This window comes from Lonchura striata, chromosome 35 (assembly GCF_050655825.1).
Source record: "Lonchura striata isolate lonStrDom1 chromosome 35, ASM5065582v1, whole genome shotgun sequence".
In the NCBI taxonomy this organism is placed as follows: Eukaryota; Metazoa; Chordata; class Aves; order Passeriformes; family Estrildidae; genus Lonchura; species Lonchura striata.
In genome coordinates, this window is record NC_140737.1 from 6650106 (window position 1) to 6668979 (window position 18874).

The window sequence follows — 18874 nt, forward strand, 5'->3', positions numbered from 1 at the left end:
TTCCCCTTCATTGAGCTCTTGATGTGTCCCCCATCTGGACTGGGAAACTTCCCAAACTCCCACACGTACCTGGCCTTGGTACAGCTCTTGGCTGCACCAGGCTCCATGCTGGGACACTTCTTGGTCTCCTGGACCTCCTCTCTGGCGGGTCTCTTCCACATCTTCCCTCTGGGAAAGCTCACGGTCCATTTTCACGAAGAGCCTCTCCTCCTCCTCAGTCTGTGACAGTGGCAGGACTGAGCTGCCCACTGCCCCTGACCACAGCTCACTGGTGGCTTCCAGCCAGCTGGGCAAGGTGCTGTGGGACCGGGAGGTGGAGTTGGCTTTGTCCTCGTCGCTGTCTCTGTCTGTCGCTGTCGGCCGCTGTCGCTGTCGGCGTCTGGCGCAGACAGAGCCAGGGAGCTGCGTCCTCCTCAGAGAGCGGCTCTCCTGGGACTGGGCACCCCAGGGCTCTGCGCCCCTTGGAGACCCTCAGCCCGGGCGGGGCTCCCTGATGTCACAAGGGTCTCCGGCCACCATCATGGCCCACATCACAAAGGGCCATGACACCATGTGCCGTGTTTTAAAGGGCCAGCCCCGGCACCCCAACGGCACTGGAGCATAGAGGAACCTGTTGCAGTTTATGTTTATTTCATTAAGTTATTGTTAACTGGTTCATTCTGTTATCCTGCCACGTTTTCCTCAAGTCGTTTTTTTTCCCCAACGTTGTACACTCCCTTTTATGCCTTCGCTCAAGTTATTCCCCTCCCTTTGTCCCAGTCCCTTCCCTGCCTGTCCAGGCAACTCTGCCACTTTCTCCTGACTGTTCCCTGCCACTCAGCCCCTTAGCCAACCCCTGATTGAAACCCCCACTTGGAAATCTCCTAATCCAGGTTGCCCCATTGTCCCCTGTGCCTTTCCCGATCCTGATGGTCCCACAGTGTTGATATAATCCTCTCACTCCTGCCGTGAGGATTCCCTGTTGCTTCGCTGTTTGTGCCCACCGCCTGATGTGGATCTGAGCAAAACCCCTTGCAAATGAGGATGAGTGGCTCTTTTTTATCCCGCTCTCTGCACCTCGAATAAACCTTCTCCATGGAAGCTGAAGGCATAGAGGCTCTTCCTTCCTCCTTTGCCTGGTCCCTGCCGTGGCTGTAAGAGCGTGCAGGGCAGAGCTTGCAGCTCTGCAGGTTCAGCCGTGGGCAAAGCCCAGTCCCCGGCTGTTGGCCGGTCCCGTCGTGGCTGCCGGAGCGCACAGAGCCAGCCCGGGTTCCGGGGGCTCGGGCAGGAGCTGGCCGGGAGCATCCCCGGAGCGGTGTCCTGGCGGGCCCTGCTGTGCCCCGAGCCCTGCGAGGCTTTGGCCCCGCTGGCCCACGGCAGCCCAGCCCCGCAGTGCTGAGCCCTGGCCGTGCGGGCTGCGCTGCCCAGGGCACGAGGAATTGGCCGCACGGCCGGGCCGGGGCTCGCTCCCTGCTGCCGGCCGGGCGCTGCCGAGGGCTCCCCGCCCGCCGGGGCCGGGGCCGGGCGCTGAGGGAGCGGCGCCGCCATCGCTGCCGCCCTCAGGGGCTCTGAGGGGAGCGCGGCTCCCGCCAGCCCCGCTCCGCCCGCACGGGCAGCGCAAACCTGGAGCACAAAGACACACGGCGCTGCCATTGTGTCCGTGCCCTTCCAATGCACCCGCACAGCGGCCCCGGGGCTGCGCTCGGCCGCGGCAGCAGCGCTCCAGGCCCGAGCTCTGTGGGATGTGACACTAAACCCACAGGCTTTAGTCTTCTTGGGAGAGAGAAATGAATGTTTCGGTCTCCTTGGGATAGAAAACCGCTTTTGATTGAACTATTCTGTCGTACAGTGGTGTGAAAAAAATCATAAACACTAAACTGGCATAATTAGAGGTCCCTGAGGGTAAAAAGTCATAAACAAATAGTTAGCAACATCTCTACTAACAAAAGATTCAATAAAAGAAAAAGCTAGGCTATCAAAAATTTTCAGAGTCTTGTCACCTGTAGCTCTTGTCTTTTACCATGTTTAAATTTGTTTCCTGTGATCTTTTTTATTTTGGGCACAATGAAGCAAAACTGAGCAGCATCAGGGAAAAACCCCTAGCTGGGTCCAAGGCTTCAGAATGGTTGTGGAACTCCCGGAGGACTCGCACGCTTCAGCCGTGCACAAAAGCTCCTCTCCTTTCCGAGGCTGCATGGCAGCACACGGGGAGTAAAATCAGAGTTCCTCCTGATTTCCTACACTTGCCCTCCGTCATTTATCCAGCACCTTCTCCAAGTGCAGGGAGTGAGAGGAGACAGATCAAGTGTGGTTCTGGATAATCTGTTTTCTTGTTGCTTCTCTTTGGACTGCCACTTGTTGCTTTTGAGGGTTCCTCGCTGCTGTCCCCCGTCCCTCCCTGGCCCCCTGGGACCCGCCTGCTAGCTGTCCCCTCCAGGGCCGGGGTTTTCCGCGGTCCCGCTGCCCTGGGCTTACCAGGCAGCGTCTGGGTTAGCACGGCCCGAGCTGCGGCGTTGCCTCAGTTGCCACTAGGATTCGAGATAAAGAGACCAAGAGAAACCAATGGTATGCTTGTCCAGAGAGATTATATTGCCTGAACGGTAGCAGGGACCAAAGGCCCCGGGCTATTGCCCAGATACAGTTTTATGCAGCAAAATTAAGAGATAAGGTCTAAACAATAGAGGCAGTGTCCAGCTAAGGCACATCAGAACCACCCCAGAGGCCAGGTCCAATGGGAACTGCTCAGGGGTGGGGAGAAGGGGGTTTACAGAGGAATGCTGAAGCGGGACTTTCCCAAGACAGTGGAGCATACATAAATTTATCTTTTCCTTCAGTTTCTCATTCCCAAAGCCTTTCTAAAACAATGGGGCATACATGAATGTATCCTTTTCCTCAGTTTACCATTCCCAAGGCCTTTCCAAAACCTTCCTCCATGCTACCATGCCAGCATGATAGCTACAATTCCCCCTTCTTTACTTATTAAGAAGAACAGTGCCTTGGGAGAAAGTAAAACTGTGGCTCTTAAACTGCAGTGTCTTTCTGCTTGTCGTCTTCCCACCAATCGCTTTCCGTGTCGGCAGCAGCGATGAAAACTGGTGCAGAAGCCTTCAGCTTCGAGGTGATGACCTTGGAGATGATTCGCTTCAGAATCCCGAATGCTAACAGAACTAAAAACAATGCAACTAGAAAGTAAAGGATGTCTTTTAAAAGAATCACTTCCCACCCAGAAAGATCCCAATCTTTGAACAGATTTTTAAACCAATCCTCATTTTCTTGCTTCACACTCCCAATGAGGCTTCTCATTTCCTGAATGGACGAGTGGACACTCTGACCTTTAGATGACAGATCAAAACAACACAACCCATCAAATTCTTTACATCCATGACCATGTGCCAACAGCAGGAAATCAATAGCTGCCCTATTTTGGAGGGTAGCATTTCTGGTTATTTCCTCATCTTCCAGGAGGTCACTCAGGGCCACTGATGTTAAATTTGCCTGCTTGGTCACCCAGCATTCTAGATTGCCTAATTCACTCAATGCTTTGGCTGCCGCAACCCATGGTAAAAACCCAGATACGGCAACTCTTTTGGATTTTGCCCAATGGTAAATTTCTGCATCACAATGTTCATCAAATTGACTCGCACTCCGCTTAGTAATTTTTTTCTCACCTTTTGCTTGCCTAATTGGAATTTGGGTCATGTTGGGGGAAGCAAGGGTCAGATGCCCAAAAGTGCTTGGACCTCCAATAAGACGAGAGGGGATTCCTGGGTATGCTCTGTCCCCACAGATAAGAAACATTCCCTTGTCCAGCTTGCGTGGACGGAAATCAGTGGTGGATGCAAATTTCAGCTTATAGACAGCTGTGCACCATTGACCTGCTCTGAATTCTACCTTGTACTGTTTGACATGCTCATATAATTTTACTTCTTTGGTTGGGGAAAAATCAAATTGAATGCAAAATTCAGCTTTTGCAGAGCCTAGGAGTTCTAATTCCTGGGGCTCTCCCTTGGCAGTGGGCAAATGTGAGACCCATCCTTGCCACAAAATGAGGGGGTTTCGCACTGGTGCTTTAATTTGTCCTGCACCTTTAGGTATTTTATTTTCGTTCACCTGGTTTTGCAAATGGACCAGATCAATTGGAAACTCATCCTCCTTACTTGGCACCCCTATTAAACATGTGGACATTGGATTTTCTGCTGAGGCAGTGGACAAACACATATGATCTTGTTGCAAGGCTTGGGCTAGCCTGACCCATACATTTTTCTTGGGCTGTGGAACAATCCATGCATCCACTGTGGAAGGGTAGATGGCCATTCCCTGGAACCAAACGATGAGCAGGAATGTGGAAATTGACATTCTGCTAGTCTGAAAGAAAGATAAAATCATACAACAAAGTGAACTAACTCTGAAAAAGATACAATTTGCTCTGCCAGTATAAAGGAAAAAGATTCCCCACGCTCCCACTTTCCCCCCTTGTTGAGGAGGCCCTGCGGACCCAGGAGTCTAAGGGGTTGCTGCTGCTGAAGCAACCACCCTTTCCCGTGGCTTTATCACTGAGTCCTCTGTCATCAGCACAGCTTTCCTGGTGCACTCCTCGATGAGCTGATCGAGTGTGGGGGGAGGCGATGATGGAAGGGCCAGGATGACTCGCTGACAGGCTTCATTTGCATTTGCGGTGACAAGTTCTAATGTAAGTTGGTCTTGGAGCTCTGGATTTTGCACCCTCTTTTCCACAGAGGCTCGCACTCGATCCACAAAATCCATGAATGGTTCTGCAACAGACTGCTTCAAAGCGGTATAAGAAACAACAGGTTCTTTAGAAGGCATGTTAAAAAATGCACTTTCTGCTGCATCCCTGGACAGGTCCAACACTGCTCTGGGGATGCCTGCGGCTTGCTTTTCAGCTTGGCTCCAATCACCCTCACCCACTAGATGTTCTAAAGTGATTTCCTCATCCTCTATATCTGTGGAATGGCTTGGACTTTGCAAAATCTCTGGGAGGAGATGTCCTGCAATCCTTTTCCAGGTTCTTTCCCACAATCTAAACTCAGACTGAGGGAGCAAGCAACTGAAAAGACGTTTCAAGTCAGCAGGGACATATGTTTTGAAGCTTAGAGTAGCTTTTAAAATGCTCTTTAAAAAATCACTTCTTTCCCCAAACTCACGCTTTGTTTTGCAAAGTTCCCTAATACTATCCTACGAAAGGGGCTCCCATTTGGCATTCTGTCCCCTGGCATTATAGATCACAGGGGCCAGGAACGCAGGGTCGGTGTCACTGACCGCTTCCCGGTTCCTCGTGCTGACAGTCTCGGCACTGCCATTGTCAGGGAGACTGGGAGAGAGAGAGAGGGAGAGGGGCCGGCTTGTGTGGGAGTGGCCGCAGCCGGCGGGGCCATGTGGAGTGGGGCGGGGCCAGGGGATGGTGATGCAACTGCGAGAGGAGGAGCTGAGGGCTGGACTGCGGGCTGGAATGGGGGCTGGAATGTGGGTTGAGCCGGGGGCTGAATCGCCACAAGGGAGGAGGCGTTGGGATCGGGGACGGGTGAAGGGAGGGGTGCGAGGGCTGGCACAGGGAGCACAGGGAACACCGCGTGGCCGCCTCCATCTTGTGGGGGCTGCACGGGGGGGGGTTTGGGGTGGGGAGTGCAAAGCATGGATTTTCAGCTGCGGGAGCGAAAGCAGGAGATGGAGAAGGGTTAGAAACTAAATCTACATCTTCACGGTTAGTTTTTTCACCGCAGGGGGTGCGGGGGGACACAGGGGACGCGACGGGGCCCTTTTCTTCTCCCCGGGCGCCCTGAGTGTCTGCACTCTCTTTCACAACATTGTAAATGAACAAAAACATTCTCATAAAACCTTCTTTCACTGAGGGATCTCCTGCCTTTGTCAGCACTGCACCCACACGCTTCCAAAATCGTCTTTCTCTCACTACTTGCTCTGTTACCTCCGGAAAACTTACTGATAACCATCTGACAAACTCTTTCACAAGGCTCTTAGGAAATTTGACACCTGCTCTCTGCAGGGGTTCCTGAACTTGTTTATAAATCTCTTTCTGCTGTGTAGTCAGCGTAACACCCATCGCTGCCTTTAGAGCAAGTCTCAACCAGTTACTGCAACAAACCCCAAAGTTCTAAAGCGACGACGGAAACTCTCGTCATGCCTGCGCGCTGGTGTGTTCCCCCACGGGCACACGAGAGCCAATGTCTCCTGGCAGGGCCCCTGCCCCCCAGTACCGAGACTCACCCACCACCGTCCTTTAGACACCAACTGCAGCAACGGTTCCCGCATCCGCGGGCGGTTTCCCGGGTGTTGGGAGGTGACGCCCGCACTCGCGGAGACCGCACCTGACAGAAATAGGCGTCTGTCTCCACAGTGGGCTGCATGGAGAGGCAAATGCCTCACCACCAGCGTGATCCAAGAGCTTTTCCCCATGGAGCTGACAGCCTGCCTGATGGTTTATTCGCACCGCTCGCCACTCTGTCGCTCGCGGTGACGCTGCAAAGCGTCTGGAAAAGCTCCTAGCCAGTGCACTGTCCACAACGGCTGGGGCCTCACTCGCTCAGACCAATGCAAAGCCCAACGTTGGTGCGCCACTTGTTGCTTCTCTTTGGACTGCCACTTGTTGCTTTTGAGGGTTCCTCGCTGCTGTCCCCCGTCCCTGCCCCGGCCCCCCGGGACCCTCCGGCTAGCTGTCCCCTCCGGGGCCAGGGTTTTCCGCGGTCCCGCTGCCCTGGGCTTACCAGGCAGCATCTGGGTTAGCACGGTCCGAGCTGCGGCGTTGCCTCGGTCGCCGCTAGGATTCGAGATAAAGAGACCAAGAGAAACCAATGGTATGCTGTCCAGAGAGATTGTATTGCCTGAATGGTAGCAGGGACCAAAGGCCCCGGGCTATTGCCCAGATACAGTTTTATACAGCAAAATTAAGAGAGAAGGTCTAAACAATAGAGACAGTGTTCAGCTAAGGCACATCAGAACCACCCCAGAGGCCAGGTCCAATGGGAACTGCTCAGGGGTGGGGAGAAGGGGGTTTACAGAGGAATGCTGAAGCGGGACTTTCCCGAATGTTGTGGTTTGACACGGAAAGAGAATTTTTTCCGGAAGGAAGAGGTCAATTTAGATATTGACCAATTGAAAGTAGGCACGCCTCTGAGAACACAGAGGGGTTGAAAGCAGAATTCCCAGGGGAACTCGCTCTCTTTGGTTCCGGTCAGCGTGCAGTGCAAACCTCCCCTGCCCAGCCACGAGCCGGGTGGGAGAGGTGAAGCCCCATGGCCTGATGGAGGTAACTCCGAAGGGTGGAGGGACTGGAACCGGGCTGGCCCCTGCAGATGGAAATGTGGAAGAAATCTGGGATGTCTCCGTTCCCCCCTGCCCAGAGTTTCTCTCCCGACAGGGAGAGAGAATAGAGACAGTGGCAGTCAGCGGAGCGGGGGAAGCTGCAAGGTGCCCAGTTGTGTGGGAGTTGCTGGATGTCCGGGCATCGGGCCATCCCTGGGAGTTCGGACTTTTAACCCTTCCTTGAGAAATGAAAGCTTGTGAATTTTTCCTTCCCCTCCTCGGTTTGAAAGAGAGGAAGAGGGACACCTTGGACCCTGTGATGTTGGAAGGAGGAATTCTGGATGGGAGGGGGACAAGGAGTGGCTTTTGGCTGGACTTTTCCGTGTTAGCCACAACCTGAACCAATCTTCTCCTCTGAGAGAGACTGTGTTTTGGGAGGATGCCAGTGAGTCAAGAGACCTGCTTCAGCTGGGAAAAAGACAAAATTGGAGTGAACAGAGAAAAAGTTAGGGGGTTTGTGGTGGCGCCTCCTAGTCCTGGAAAGGAAAGAGAAGAGAAGATCTCTGTTCTTGAGCCCTCGGCCCCAGGGGAAAATGGAGGGGACTGTGGTCCCAAACAATGAAAACTGAACTGTTGTTTTTCTCCCCTCTTGGCAGGGCATCCTTGAAAGGAAAAATCCTAAAAGCAGTCTGTCCATCCATGCATTGGTGGTGAGAGCACTGTGCATGGAAAGGAGAAGGGTCACCATGGCAAACTTTTTCTCCGGGCGGTGCCATGTGTGACATGGAAGCACAGGATGTGGAGCCGTGTTTCTTGGGGGAGTCTGTGGCACAGGAGAGACTCTGTTCCCTCGATAGACTGAGTATCGGTTGTTTGGAGGGTGGAAACCTGATTGGGGTCCAGATTGTGTCTCACTGTGGTTTGTTGGAGTTGGGTGGTGGGGGAAGGAATGTTTTGCAAGGTTTTCATTTGATCTTTGTGTGTTTTTTTTTCCCGTTCTTTAGTTTTCTCTTTTCTTTAGTAGTAGTAGTTTAATAAAGTTTTTTTCTATTATTAAGCTTGGGCCTGCTTTGCTCTGTTCCCAGTGTCAAACCATGACATCTGCCCACAGAGCTCCTGAGCCGCCGGCGGCCGCAGCCCCTCCCTGTGGCCTCGGGCCCAGCCAGGACACCCCCCCGGCTCTATCCCCACGCTGATTTTGGGGGGATTGAGTGTCCCCCAGCCCTGCTGTCACTCTGCCCCTGCCCGCTGCTCCCAGTGTTCCCAGTAAAGCTTCCCAGTTAAACCCAGCCCAGTTCATGGGGGCACTGGGGAGGGACTTGGGGGGACCCCACGGCGGGGCCGGCCCTGGGCAGGGAGGGCGGGTCCAGGTGAGGAACACTGCCTGCTGCGGGTCTGCCCGGCAACTGGTGAGTCATCAGCCCCGCTCGCTCTCATTGGCTGACTCTTCTCCACCGCGTTCTCTCATTGGCTGAGGAGAGGCCCGGCAGTGCAGAGAAGGAACGGGAGAGATCCCGCCCCGAGCACCGGCACGGGGACAACAGACCCAGCCTGGGCACAGGGAGGGAATTTATTACCAACCAAACCACGGCAGCACCAGGAGAAGGGAAAGAAATCCCTCCAGCACCTTCCCCCACCCAACAGGGATCACCCACAACAGGGTTATCCACCATGGAGAGACGGGGACATCCGAGTTTAGAACAAAGCCAATTTTATTAAGTGTACCAGGTGTTTATACAGGGATTGACTTGTATGGTGCTTATAGAGGGCTCTGTTTTTGGTAACAATTTCCCATTGGATACACATTCTTGGTGACATCCAGTAACCTGGGAACATTTATCTTATCACAAAGTCTCACAGCATTTTTTCTGGTCACTTCTTGCCCAGGGAGACTTCAAGTGTGTCTGTGTCTAATACAGTTTCTGCTCAGTCAGACCTCAGGTATCAAGCCCCTTTATCAGCTCCATTGCTTTACTCTCTGTTTTATTCCCCATACGGGGGCACCAGGGCTCTGCCCAACGGGGGTCACTGGGGATCATCCAGACGGAGACATACGAGTTTAGACCAAAGCCAATTTTATTGCGTCTACCAGGTGTTTATACAGGGATTGACTTGTATGGGGCTTATAGAGGGCTCTGTTTTTGGTAACAATTTCCCATTGGGTACACATTCTTCATGACATCACATCACCTGGTAACACTGAGCTCTTCCCTCACTCTCTTCCCTCACTCCAAGCTCTTTCCTCACTCAGGGCACTCACAGGGCTTCCCTTAGTGGTGCCTCCGTTGGTGTGTGGTCAAGTTTGAGCTCGTGGAGAAGCTCTTCCCACACTTCCCACACTCGTAGGGCCTCTCCCCGGTGTGGATGCGCTGGTGCATGGTGAGGTGGCAGTTTCGCTTGAAGCCCTTCCCGCAGTCGGGGCAGCGGTAGGGCCTCTCCTCTGTGTGAATCCGCTCATGTCTGAGGACACTGGAGCTGGTCTGAAACCTCTTCCCACACTGGGGACACTCGTAGGGCCGTTCCCCAGTGTGGATCCGCTGGTGTGTTCTCAGGGCAGAGCTCCACCCAAAGCTCTTCCCACATTCCAAGCACTCGTAGGGCCGTTCCCCAGTGTGGATCACCTGGTGCTCGATCAGGCCAGACATGTGTATGAAACTCTTCTGACACTTCCCACACTCGTAGGGCCTCTCCCCGGTGTGGATGCGCCGGTGCATAGTGAGGTTGGAGTTTTGCTTGAAGCCCTTCCCACAGTCGGGGCAGCGGTAGGGCGTCTCCTCTGTGTGAATCCGCTCATGTACGAGGAGATTGGCAGTGGTCCTAAACCTCTTCCCACACTCCCCACACTCGTAGGGCCTCTCCCCAGTGTGGATCCTCTGATGACAGACCAGTCTGGAGCTCCGGCTGAAATCCTTCCCACATTCCAAGCACTTGTGGGGCTTCTCCCTGCCATGAGGCTTCTCCACCAGCTCCGAGCTCCGCCTGGATCTCCGCTCGCCTTCCTGGCTCAGGGGGGCTCTTTCCTCCCTGCAGCTCCCTGGGCTGGGTTTGCAGCTCCTCCTCCTGCAGCATCTCCGGGGCTTTTCCTCCTCCATCAGGCACGCCCTGGTAATGTCAAATCCTGGTTTGGGGAAAAAACAAGAGGAGAGCATCTTGGACTGGAGGTTCCTCCTTGCCCAAGGAGGAAGTTATTGGGAATCTTGTGTCTATAAGAAACCCCAGGGAAAGCAAGGTTTCTTAAGACACAAAACACCAAGATTCAGCCCAAAAATCCTGCAAACTTCAAGACACAGAACAAAAACTCCCTAAACATCACAGCTCAGGAAAAACCTCCTCCAAAACATAAAGATTCAGCTGCCACATAAAACCAAAGCAGCAACATTTAGCCCAAGAAAGCTCAGAAACACCAAGATTCACCCCGTGAAAATTGTGGATCCCCCTCCACAGTCACCTGCTGCATGTGGGGGGAGCAGCACTCCTGGGGCTGGGGGGAGGCTGCAGACACAGGGAGGGGTGGAACCTTCTGCTGCTTCCTCTTTCTGCTCCTCCTCCTCCTCTGTCTCTCCTCTTCCTCAGATTCCTCTTCCTCCTGCTATTCCTCCTTCTCCTGCACAATCCCACCCTCTCCTGCCACCTGCACCGTTTGACCATTCTGTTCCTCAAGCCTGCTTCTCCTTCCCTTCTCCTCCTGCCCCCAGGCCCAGCACCCACTGCCGGCTCCCTCTTCCCCCCACACCCACAGCATCCCAGCGCAGGGGCAGGGATGGAGCTGGGGCAGGTCGGGCTGGGGCAGCGCTGGGCTCTCGGCCGCTCCCGCCCGCACTCGGTCCCCACTGCAGCCGCTCCCGCCAGGACAGCGCGGGGGGGCCCGGCCTTGGCGCTGCCCCACTCCCACCTCCCCAAATTCCCCTCGCGGGGCCATGGGGCCGGGGGGGGGGCGCAGGTGGGTCCAGGTGGGGAACGCGGGGAGCTGCGAGTCTGCCTGGCAACTGGTGAGTCATCAGCGCCGCGGGCTCTGATTGGCTGAGCTCTGCCCGAGCCCTGGGGCTGCAGCACAGAGGGGACACCCTGCTCCAGGGGGGATGTCCCACAAACGGGGAACCCACGAAAGGAACAACAAGAAAGTGTCTTTACAAACAGATGCTCTGAAGCTGCCCGGAGATACGGCCAGGAACCTGTACATAAGGAAATGACAGGAGACACCATCAGTTTCAGAAAATGTTATCAATTGATGACACAAACTGCTGCTCAGCCAAGGTCCTGCACAATTCACGAACTTCCAGAAGAACAACAACAAATACTTAACAGAGCCATAAATATAATTTCCTATATAACAGCAGGGAACATATCAAGGTGGGTATCTAGTAGGTGGACTGAGAAGTCTGTAGCTCTCAAGAACTTCAGCCAGTGGGGAAAGCAGAGGGAGATGTGGCCAGGAAAGTTCAGATGAAAAAGAGACTGTGTCCTCCAACAATTGGAGAGATCCCATGGGGAATGTCCCTTGGCCTCTCCCATTTTTAAGAATGAAATTACTTTCACAGGACTCCTCTGTCTGCTTTGTGGACAGAATCCTCTGCTGATGTCTATTTTTCCACACACCCTGGGGTTCATCCCGAATTCCTTCCACCCTCCGGGGCGGCGGGCAGGGAGTGCAGCTGAAGGTGCCTCACCCACTTTGGGTGATCGCCTCCCTTGGATGGCGGCGGCACCGGGGATTGATTGGGGACCCGGGAGTGACCAGGAGACAGACGAGTGACACATCAGGGGGGTCTGTGAAGAGTCAGCAGGGAGAGAGCACTGAAAATCTCATCAGTGAGTGCCCTGGGATCCTCGGGGAGTGAACATGGCAGGGCACCCATGGAGGGGAGAAAAGGGAAAGCCAGGGAGGGGTCCTGGCCAAAGGGATGATGATCCCAAAATGTCTCTGAAGGGTCCCTTGGGAGAATGTTGAGGTAGTTTACACATTCCCCCAGAGGTAATTAAGGACATGGACACCCAGGGAGGCAACAAGGGAAGTGGAGAAGGGATTTGGACAACAGGGGATGGATGATGTTGGTGTGCTGGGAAGGGATTGGGTGAAGGAGAGTGCAGCAATATTGTTCAGGCAAGAAGCAGCAGGAGGAATCTGTGTGGTAAGAAAAAGGATGAGGAAAGAGGAGGAAGAGAAAAATACTCTGGATTGTTTTGTTTTCCAGCACTGTTTTATCCTCACAATTTGCCAGCTGATCCAGATCCTTTCCATCCCCGGTTTCCAGGAGAGGAGAAGAAGAAGGTCAGGATGCCAGGGGTTTCTCTGCGGTGGCAGCGGCAGCACCGGGCGCAGAGGTGCGGCACCGGGAGCACGGGCTGGGGCCTGTGGGGAGCTGCGGGGCCGGGCCGGGGCTGTGGGGCAGCCGGGGCTCAGCGCCGGGCGCTGCCTGACCCCACCAGCCCCGGGCAGGGCCGGCAGTGGCCCCCGGCCCCCAGGAGGCTGCGGGACGCCCCGGCCGCTGCCCGGCCCCGGGGAGCTGCCGGCCCTGCCCGCCGGGGGGGCCGCCTTTGGACACTGCGGCAGGACAGGCACCGGCTCTGCCACACGGGCTGGGCAGGGACCCTGAGCACAACGGGGAAAACAAAGGAACAGCTGGGAAATGCAGAGTGCACATGGAAGGATCAGGATTTGCTGTTCAGGATTTGCTTTGGGTCCCTGCAGAAAGGAAAGGTTTTGCAGAAAGCTCAGCAGCTCTCAGAGGATGAGCACCCACAGGCAGTGACCGGGGCTGCAGGAGTGGCACAAGAAGGCCCTGCAGCACTTGGGCACAAAGGCACAGCAGCTGAAGGCAAGAAGGGATGAGCAAAAGGCCAAGCTGAAGGCAAAGGCCATGGCAGAGTTCCCACAGCCCCTGAGGGATCAACCCCAGGGCCCAAGGGGGCCCCAGCACCCAGGGCATGACGGGGTCGGCCACAAGCACCTGGCAGAGGCATTGCCCTCCTGGCCAGGGCAGAGCCCACCCAAACAGCCCCTGGGAAGGAGTCAGGGCTCCAGCTGCAGCCCACAAGGACACTGCAAGCACAGACAGCAGCACCCTCAGCAGCAGCAAGTCCACCCCTGCATGGACATGGATTGTCAGGGCTCTCTGAGCTCCCATCCCACCGGGGACCCACCACACTGGAGCCCTGCAGAACATTCAGGCTGGGTCTGCATCCAGAGGAGGCCTCTCCTGATGGACACAGGGGCCTCTCCATCCACTCTGAATCTTACACCTAAGGGGGGAAAATTGTAAAGGAATGTTTAATTATTAAGGGAATAGATGCGAAAGCTGAGCTGGTATCATTTGTTTAATCACTATTAGGAGCTGTGAGGGATAGGTTTGAAATAAACTAATTTATTTCTCTTCCTACTGTCATTTTTATGAACCAGGAAGGAATTTGATGGTGGCATTTTAATATTGTAAAAGGTGATACAGAGGCTACTGCTGCTGTACCTTTGTGTCAAATGTCTGGCAAGGCCTGTGCTGAAGGGAACCCAGAGGTGTGGGCACCCCCAGGGGGAAAATTTGATGTGGAGCCTCTCCACATTACTTGGAAGCAACCAGGACAAGTGGTGTCTAAAAGCAACACCCTGTTCCAGGGGAGGGAAGGAAGGGCTCACAGCCTGGTATGGAGTCCCTGCTAAAGGCAGGGCTCTTGGAGCCAGGGATGTCTCCCTACAGCACTCCTATCCTGCCAGTCAGGGAATCAGATGGCTCCAATGAGGAGGACAAGGAGAAGTGGCAGACAAAGCCCCTGTGAAATAGCTCAATTTGCAATCTAAAAAATACCTTTTGAGTATCTGAAAAAGAAGTGCTAATGATGCAGAAAGAGGTTAAATATTTGGTAAACACTGGGACTGAAGATTCTGGGTAGATTGACCCAGAGAGAGTCTGGGCAATCTCAGAAGTAACATTTCCCAGGACCAAAAAGGAGCTGAGACAATACTGAGGATTAACAGGGAATTACACAGCCCGGATTGAGGATTCTCTTCCCAGCCAGGACATTGTAGGAATTTTTAACATCACACAGCCTCCATGCTGTGGTATGGACAGGAGAAAGTGAGCAAAACTTGGGAAAATGAAGAACCAAAAATATTGATGTCTCAGCTGGGGCTCTTCCAGACTCAGAAAAGAAATTGGAATTGCAGGTGAATGTTCAACAGGGCCATGCCAAAGGAATTCTTGGGCCAAAATGTTTCACCCAGTGGCCAAAGTGGCCTCATGTCTGCAGAATTGTGCAGCCACAGCTTCACCGGGAACCGAGGCCCAAAACCTGTTGACAACAGGATCTCCAATTGTTCCAGTCTGCCATCAAGTTCAAGCTTTGATAACCAAAAGAGCCTCGCAACGGATGAGCAGTGCTCGGTTATTACAGTGTGAAACTTGTGCAGTGGCACAGGAGGATTCAGAACTGAGCACAGGGGAAGGGTTTAACCCAGCCTCCTGTTTGAACAGCCCACAGAGGGGCTGGGAAGAAACCCAGCACTGCATTCAAGTGACACAGCTCCAGACCCAGCCTGGGGGAGATTCAGGAGACATTGCCTGGCCTGAGGCAGAAAATGTCTTTGTGGATGGCTCTTCAAGGGCAGCAGAAGGGAAAAGAGTTCCAAGACAAGCTGTTATTGAGGAAAGGGAATCAGACAAAGCACAGGTTACCCCCCATGGTCAGCTCAACCAGCACAGCTGTGTGTGCTTGTAAGAGCCTGGCACTGAAATGCCCTGAGCAGGAAGGCTTCAATATCTTCTGGTGACACCATCTCACCTAACAGTGGGGCAAAAGCAATTCTGATTGCTCAGCAACCACTGGATCACTTATTAAGGTATTTTTATAAGACATAATTCCAATAAAAGGGATTGTGGAAGCAACAGACTCAGAGAGCAGAACTCATTTGACAGGAAAGATCCTCCAGGGGGTTATGGCAGCTTTAGGAATACAGTGGGACCTCCAGAACCCTTGGCACCCCCACAGCTCAGGCTGAGTACAAAAAATGAATGGGGAAAGAAAGAAACACCTTTGGAAGCTGGGGATAGAAACCAAGATGCCATGGGTACGGCTTTTGCCATTGGCTTGGGCAAGAAGAAGAGCCAGACCCAAGGCAGATATTCAATTATTTCCCCTTGCAATTGATATCAGGAATTCCTTACCCTGGGAATTCTCCACCTAGTGCAGGGTGGAGATAAGGGATGCACATTTAAAGCAGTCTGTGGCCAGAATCCTGTCTCTGGTGCAATCTCTCCCCCAGGAAGCTGGGCTGGCACAGAGCCTGCCTTGGCACTTTGCTGCTGCCAACATCCAAGCAGGACATGGGCTCTGCCTAAGGAGTGCAAAGCAGCACCACTGGTGGCCAAGTGGCGTGGCCCATGCCAAGGGGCCCCGAGGCCAGAAACAGCCGCCAGCACAGCTGAACACGGGGGGACCCCTCAGCCTGGGCTCCAGGTCTCTGCAGCCCCGGAGATTTGCACTTCCCGCCTGCAGCAGGAGGATGGGAGGCCCCCCTGAGCCTGCACTGAAGGCAGCGCAGCAGCAGCCAGGGCTCCACAGCGGGGCAAGGCCCTGGGCCTGCCCACACCTCCTCTGCTGAAATCCTCGGCCTGGCCACCCTCCTTGGGCAGCTCCAGCCACCGGGGCCAGCCCTTGCTGCCACTGCTGCAGCTTCAGTGCTCTCTGGGCCTGCACTGCCACAGCTGCTGGGGACACACCGGGACAATTCCACTCTGGCTCTCACTCACACTCACACACTGCCCTGCCTGCCAGTGCATCCATGGAAAATAGACCAGCTCATAGACTTGAACATTGTTAACCTTTGATTTCTCTACTCAGGCTTGCTTTGCCTTGGCCTTGGGGAAACAAATGTTAAAGGTTTTGTTAAGGGATGTTACACCACTCAGTGGAGATGAGTTTAACATCTCAACACACTGGGAATGGCCCAAAAGATACCCACAAAGATAACGACCAGCAGCAAAACATCAACCCCAGCAGCAAACAGCAACCAACACCTACCCCAGACACTGCCCCCGGCAGGGCTGCAGACACCTGGTCTGCAAAAGGCTGAGAAGGAAATCCAGCACTTCCCACCTCATTAACAGCACAAGCAAAGAAATCCGGGTCCAACAGGAAACCAAATACTAAAAACTGCACAACTTGAAACTACAGAACATTAAACCAATGCATTTAGACTGTATCCAGTTTGGGAAAAATAGACTAAAACCCACATGTCATGGAACAATTTTCTTTGCACACCCGGGCTGTGTGGGGATGGAATGATTTCTGTTGCACATCCTGGCCAGAATCAAGGAATGCCTTGACTCTAACACTAAACCTATTGGTGGAGTTTTTCTTTTTCCTGCAGTTCCAATGCAAAGTTTAGAGAATTAGAGTATATTTTTCTAATAATCCCTCTTCTATATTGCCGGTTAGGTTTGGGTCAGAGATGTGAAAATGAATTTTTACTCCAAGGAGAAGTAGAAAAGAACTGAATTGCCTTGGAATTGTTTGAGTATGTTTCTGTAAGAGATACAAAAATTTTTTTCTGGGTTTTTCAACATTCACCTTTAGGCTGTACTTCACAAAAATAGAAGAGATTTAAAGGTCACCCTTTATGTCACAAATATTAAATGGATCATTTGAAGGGGAAAAAAAAAAAAAGCAGCAGGTTGTGGGGGGGGCACATGTGAGGCTGCTGAAGCTCCTCTGGAAGAGAAGCTGCATTCCAGGCACCCAGAAGGAACTTCAGAAATGCAAATTAACACTGCTGGGGCAAAGTGGGGACAATGTACCTGGCTCTTCTTGCCTGAGGCAGGAATTGGCTGATTCCCTCTGCCCCTCACCCCAAGCTCTGCCTGCTTGCACAGATGGAATCTGCACAGCTGAAGGCAGAGCCCATGCTGAGGATCTCTGACTCTGCAACAGAAACGGCTGAAGCTGCAAAGGGAAACAGCAAATGGAGAATGTTGGGAAAACTTCACTAAAATAAGGGGGGGATCATCCCTCTGCCCACTCCAACATCTGCTGTCACTGTCTGTGCTGTACAGGGTGTATCAGAGCACTGGGGATTTTGCTATAACAAGTTCAAGGAAATCAGTTGGAATTCAACTATTTGATAATGTAATTAGAAAAAAGCAATCAATTGACACAGCCCCGGATGGAGGGAACACACAAAAATGGGCAAAAGAATTAAAGGACCATCAGAACAAATCCTACAACACCATGGACCAGCCCCTGGGACCCGAATCAATTAATATCAGGACACAGAGAACCCATTTATTATTTCAATGGCATCATTAGATTACAAGCTATCCTCGGAATAAGAACCAACCAGACAGCTCCAGCTCCTGACCTTCCTGCCGACCAAGCCACTAAAATGAGGAACACAACATTTCACCAAAGGATGGGATCAGGTTATCTGTGAGCAGAAAAAACAGGAGTCTGGGGGAAACAAAGTGGCTCAAACTGCAGTCGGCAAAGACATGACAAGAGAAAACTGCTAAAAAAGATAACAAAGGAAATAGGAGAGCACTTTATGTATTGGTCCAAACATGGAAAGGATGGGAATGGGACACGGTTCCCCGGCTCCCCAGCAGACCAGGGGTCAAACGAATGCTGCTTCTCCTCTTCTGTGCTGCAGCAACTCTCATCTTTTTACCATGCTCCACACCTTGGCAGTGCAGCTCATCCAGCAGCTGAGCCAGGGCACGCAGGTGGCAGCCAGGCCTCCTGATCCACAAACGGCTACAAAAGGACAGGGAATGAGGGCACCGAGAATAATCCCAAAACCAAAGAGGACCCGGGAAGAACAAAACAGAGTCAAGGAGTGAATCTGCCTGGAGATAGGGCCAGGCACTTGTAGATAAGGGGAGAAACCATCAGGTCCAATAAATGTTTCAAATAGACACAGACAGCTGCTCAAAGTGCCGCTACATTCCCGAACTTCGAGGAGAAGAACAAAGACTTAACAGAGCCATGAATATCGGCTGTTCTACAAAAGGAGGGTGCACATTAACGAGGACAGGCTCCAGGCGCATCGGGAAGTCGGAACCTTCCAAGGAACTCAGCCGGTGGGCAAAGGCAGAGGGAGATGCGGCCGGGAAAATGAGGATAAAAAGGAGGCTGCGGACTACGAGCACGGCAGAGAGCGCACGGCAAATGCCCCGCGGCCTCTGCCCCTGCTCGGCAATAAAGTCACTTTGACAGACTCCTCGCTCTCCTCCGGGCACACAAACCTCCGGCGACGGGAATTTCCCCGCCCGCTCCCGGCCGCGGGGCAGCCCCTCTGTCCTACCCACAGCAGCCGGGCCGAGCCAGCGCTGCTCCGGCAGCGGCTCCTGCCCGGCCCCGGCGGGAAGGAGACCGCGGGCAGCCGCTCCCGCAGCGCCCTCAGCCCGGGGCCGGCACGGGCCGGACACGGCACCGGCGAGCCGCCGGAGCCCCCTGCCGCCCCCTCCGCCCGCAGCCAGCCCCGAGCCCCCGCAGAGCCCAGCGCGGCTCCCACCTGCGCCGGGGCCGCCTCCGAGCTCCGCCGCCGCCGCCTCACCGCGCTCCGGCCGCTGCCGCCGCTGCCGGGCCCGCGCAGCCGCTCGGCCAATGGCGGCGCTGCGCGGCCACGGCCGCC

General features: G+C 53.8%; 3 protein-coding genes across 3 annotated transcripts in view; 1 reads left to right on the forward strand and 2 right to left on the reverse strand.

The window, feature by feature from the left end:
* LOC144246355 (uncharacterized) overlaps positions 1-18874 on the forward strand; it is a 374059-nt gene that overhangs the window by 120772 nt on the left and 234413 nt on the right. The window lies entirely within an intron of this gene.
* Positions 1572-5170, reverse strand: LOC146764324 (uncharacterized). Its single transcript, XM_085565248.1, is given in 1 exon segment — positions 1572-5170. A coding segment is annotated over 1 exon segment (1806 nt). The 5' UTR covers positions 4807-5170; the 3' UTR covers positions 1572-3000.
* On the reverse strand, positions 8926-18849 carry LOC144247630 (uncharacterized). The gene is made up of 2 exons (XM_085565347.1): positions 18755-18849; positions 8926-10375 (listed from the first exon to the last, which is right to left on the reverse strand). Exon 2 carries the CDS (start codon positions 10347-10349, stop codon positions 9528-9530), a length of 822 nt encoding a protein of 273 aa, XP_085421473.1. The 5' UTR covers positions 10350-10375; positions 18755-18849; the 3' UTR covers positions 8926-9527.

What these genes read in the sequence shown, in the direction of transcription:
- LOC144247630 (XM_085565347.1), bottom strand. Translation starts at nt 10,349, where the DNA reads ATGGAGGAGGAAAAGCCCCGGAGATGCTGCAGGAGGAGGAGCTGCAAA.